The sequence below is a fragment of the Monoraphidium neglectum genome, assembly GCF_000611645.1.
Source record: "Monoraphidium neglectum strain SAG 48.87 unplaced genomic scaffold scaffold03893, whole genome shotgun sequence".
Taxonomy (NCBI): domain Eukaryota; kingdom Viridiplantae; phylum Chlorophyta; class Chlorophyceae; order Sphaeropleales; family Selenastraceae; genus Monoraphidium; species Monoraphidium neglectum.
The window spans coordinates 2,540-6,306 of NW_014009736.1; the positions used below are offsets into that span (position 1 = coordinate 2,540).

Consider the following 3,767-nt stretch of genomic DNA (forward strand, 5'->3'; position numbering starts at 1 on the left):
CCCTGCGCCCCACGCGCGCCTCAACTCCCCCGCTCCCCCCAGCCCCCTCACCCGGGTACCGCAGCGTCGTCGTGCTGGCCGCCATGACCGTGGACACCAGGCTGTTGATCTGGGTGAAGCTGGGGTTCTCCACGTGCAGCCGCTCCACGGCGATGCGGTCGAGGGCCGTGTTGTCGAGCACCACCACGGCGTCCGCGTGGTGCGTGAGGCGCTTGAGGGTGAGCAGGCTGTTGTAGGGCTGCACCACGACGTCGCTGCTCTCGCTCTGGTTGGGGAACACGCTGCGGGGAGGACAGGGCAGCAGGAGGGAGAGTGTGCGTGTGAGTGTTTGTGTGCCTGTGTACTTGCTGGCAAGAGAGTATCCATGTGTGTGCGCAATAAACAGTAGCACACCTCTACCCCCCCACCCCCCCACACACACTCTCTCGAACATTCCCCCCTCCACAACACCATCCACAATATCATTAGCCTCGAACGCCACATGTGCAAGGTTCCCTCGGCGGCGCACCTGTACGTCTGTATCAGCTTCTTGTTCCAGCGGTCGCTCAAGAGCTCCAGCAGGTATGAGCCCATGCCGCTGCCCGTGCCGCCCGCGATGGAGTGGCACAGCGTGAAGCCCTCAAGGCTGTCGCAGTACTCCGCCTCGCGGTCTGCCGCGGGGGGCGGGGCCCGAGCGACGCCGGCGTCAGAGAGGACGCGGCCGCCGCGGCCGCGCCGCTGCTGACGCATCCAGCGCTGCTGCCGTACACCACAAGGCTGACAACGTTACCGATTGCAGCCGGCATGCAAAACCCATGCATAAAACCGTCTGCTGCGCTCGTTCACACCCAGTAAACCCCGAACTGTGCGCCCACCTATCATGTCGAGCAGCGCCTCCTGTACAGCCTCTCCCTGGCTGAAGCCGCTGGCCCAGTTGTTCCCAGCGCCGCCGCCCTCCTTGCTCATGAAAATGTTCTCCGGGTTGAATAGGTTCCGGATGTCGGACGTCTGGATGCCGTTGATGACCCTGCGGCGCAATGCCGCGCGGCGCGGCACAGCGTTTTCCGGCTTGCCCTGGGCTGTGGTGGGGCGGGCAACAGCACTGGAAGAAGCCCCCTGCGTGCTGCTGCTGCTGCTGCTGCTGCTGCTGCTGCTGCCACTGGTGGTGGTATTTGTGCAGCGCTCGCTGCTGAAAACACGGCACAGGTCCGCCCCGACCTGTGCGCACCTGGGCTCCAGGTCCAGCAGCAGGGACCGCGGGATGTAGTGCTCGTCGTCTGCCTGGTAGAAGAACACGTCCTTGCGGTCGCCACCCTGGGGGCCGGGGAGGGGGATCCAAAGCCGCTCAAGAGGGTGCTCAGCGGCGGGACGAGCGCGCCTGCGGCGCTGCTTGCTCCAGCGCAGGATGGCGGCGGCGGCGGCGGCGGCGACGGCGGCGGCGACAGCTCGCTCAACAGTGCAGTTGGCTGCAACCCTTTGTGAAGGGCCAACCTGTGTTGCGTACTCTTCGAGCATGCCATCCTTGCTGATGCCGTGTTCTTGGCAGAGCTGCGCGTGCAAGGAAATGGTCAGCCGGCGGATGGCAGTCGTTGCAGCTCTGGCTCGCTGAGCACGTTCGAATCAGCGCGCAACTCGTGTCGACGCTGCGCAACGGCAAGCCGCGACGGCACCGCACCTTCCTCCAGAACTCGCTGCCGACTTGGTTTCCACACTGCCCAACTTGCAAGCTGATAATTTCACGCGGCATGGCTGCCTATGATCGCCGATTTTGCCTGCTCCCTGCAGTCCCGATCCAGGATGGCCGCGTTACACCTGTTCTCATGAACTCATAGGTTCTAGAAATCACATACGCCCACGTGAATGGCTGGTTAAGGTCTACAATTGTGCACTGACACAATCGCGCCAACGAGATCGCTGAAGCTACCGGTGAGGCAAGGGCTGCTATTTGAGTTGATGTCAGAACTCTGGAGCGATTCGCTCCGTCGTGTGATGTGCTGGAGCACACACACTACCGGGAGTGTGTTACAAACACACTCGATTGTCACCACGCTGTAAGGTGAAGCTGCTAAGCGTGGCACGCATTAGGCATGGGTGCTTGGTGTGGAAAAGCGCGCTTCGAACAGCGACTTCAGGTCCAAGCCAGTCTGCTCTGCTCTGCGTCATGAGCCTTAGATCGCTCTATCCTTTGCGAAAGGCAGTCATCAAGCCGTCCATTGGACACTGATTGATCGGAGTAGCTAGGACAAGGCACCAGGCTCAACAGCGTCCGCTGCTGGAGGGCGACTAGGCAACAGCCCGATTGCATGGTGTTTTAGCACACCCCCCATCATGAATTGGAACTATGATACGATCAGAAAGGTGTGATATCAATCCTGTGCTGAGCTGTCCCCACTAACACCGGCTCCGCGCTGTCTTCACCCCCGCAAGGCGGCCGAGGCACAGACCCGCCACAGACGCGCGCCACTCCGCAACCCCTCCCTCACCCCCTGCCACCGCGCCGCCGTGCCGCCGCGCCGCCGCCCGCCGCTCTCGCCCCTCTCTCGCAGGGCCTCAGCAGCGCGGCGCGCGTGGCGGCGACTGCTGTTGGGCGCGCCGCGGAGGTGGCCAAGGACCTGGCGGAGGACCTGACGTCCTTCAAGGCGCTCAAAGATTACCGCCTTGCCGGCCATGTGGCCACTGCGGGGCCCTGCGGCACCTGGCGCATCTTCCTGGCGATCAGCAAGAAGCCGGGTGAGGGCGGGCGGGCGGGGCGGGCGGCCGGCGCTCGGCTCTGCGGCGGAGGGCGGGAAGCAAGTGCGAGCAATGATGCCAGTGTCCAATACGCTACGCCGCCGCTGCAGGATGAGCGGGCGTGGCTGAGCACGTGAATGAGGCCGTGGTGGTAGCTGGTGGTAGTGCATGCTGCTGCTCATCGGCAGCGCAGAGTTTCAATGATTGGCTAGCGGGTTGGCCACAGCACCAGCAGCAGCAGCAGCTGGAGCAGCAGCAGCGGCAGTGGAGGGCCGCGCATGCCCTAATCGACTGCGGCCCGACGGCACCCCGCAGGCGCGGTGTTCCCGGAGGTGTGCGTGTGGATCCTGGACAAGAGGACGCTCATGGACCAGGCCAGCCGCGCGGGCCGCGCGCGCGCCTTCGACACATTCTTTGAGCAGCAGCGGCGGGCGTGCGCCCAGATGCTGCGGGTGCGCGTCTGCGGCCCGCGGATAGCCTTTTGCGCCGTTGAGCTCTTTCTGGGCTGATGAGGCATGGGCAGTGGGTGCTCTGATGCACCGCAGCAGTGGCGGGTGGTTTGAAGCGACGCGACGCGCCGCGCAGGCAGAGCGTGTGCTGCTGCGCAATGCCCATGTGCGCAACCCTCTGCCACACCCCTCAGATCAAGCACCCGGGGGTGGTGCGGGTGCTGGAACCAATGGAGGAGTCAAGCGGCCAGGTGGGGGCCGCCGGGGCCGGTGTCATTTGTTCACAGCAGCAGCTGCCGCGCTGAGCCGTGCCGCCGCAGCGCTGCAGTAGTTGGCGTCCCCCACAACACGCAGGGAGGCGAGGGGCATGGCCCTGTGGAGCACCTGGAGCCCTGGGCCAGTAGAGAGCGGCCGGCCGCAGCCACGCCTTGAGGCAGTCTTCACGACGACGATGGGGAGGGTGCCTGCAGGCGCCCTGTGCGCCCCTCGGCTGCACACTTCCGCCCAATCCCCACACCCCACGCGCGACACGCCCCTGGACAGCCCACCTGCCCCTCATCCCCTTTACGCCCCTTCGCTATTCCCCCTGGCCAATACCCACCCCAAACC

The 3,767-nt window shown here is 64.9% G+C and overlaps 2 protein-coding genes across 2 annotated transcripts in view; one reads left to right on the forward strand and one right to left on the reverse strand.

The window, feature by feature from the left end:
- Window positions 1–1,726, reverse strand: part of MNEG_13547 (Tubulin gamma chain) — a gene marked incomplete at both ends in the record, with an annotated part of 4,034 nt that extends 2,308 nt beyond the window's left edge. Inside the window, 5 exons of the mRNA XM_014037980.1 lie at window positions 52–281; window positions 509–650; window positions 855–1,006; window positions 1,208–1,293; window positions 1,655–1,726. Of these exons, the coding sequence (XP_013893434.1) occupies window positions 52–281; window positions 509–650; window positions 855–1,006; window positions 1,208–1,293; window positions 1,655–1,726 (682 nt within the window). The remainder of the gene's footprint in view (window positions 1–51; window positions 282–508; window positions 651–854; window positions 1,007–1,207; window positions 1,294–1,654) is intronic.
- A 581-nt stretch (window positions 1,727–2,307) lies between these two features.
- Window positions 2,308–3,409, forward strand: MNEG_13548 (hypothetical protein; the record flags this gene model as incomplete). Its single annotated transcript, XM_014037981.1, has 4 exons — window positions 2,308–2,337; window positions 2,526–2,709; window positions 3,025–3,161; window positions 3,353–3,409. Coding segments are annotated over 4 exons (408 nt in total), but the record flags the coding sequence as incomplete, so codon positions are not given.
- Window positions 3,410–3,767: the final 358 nt, after the last annotated feature.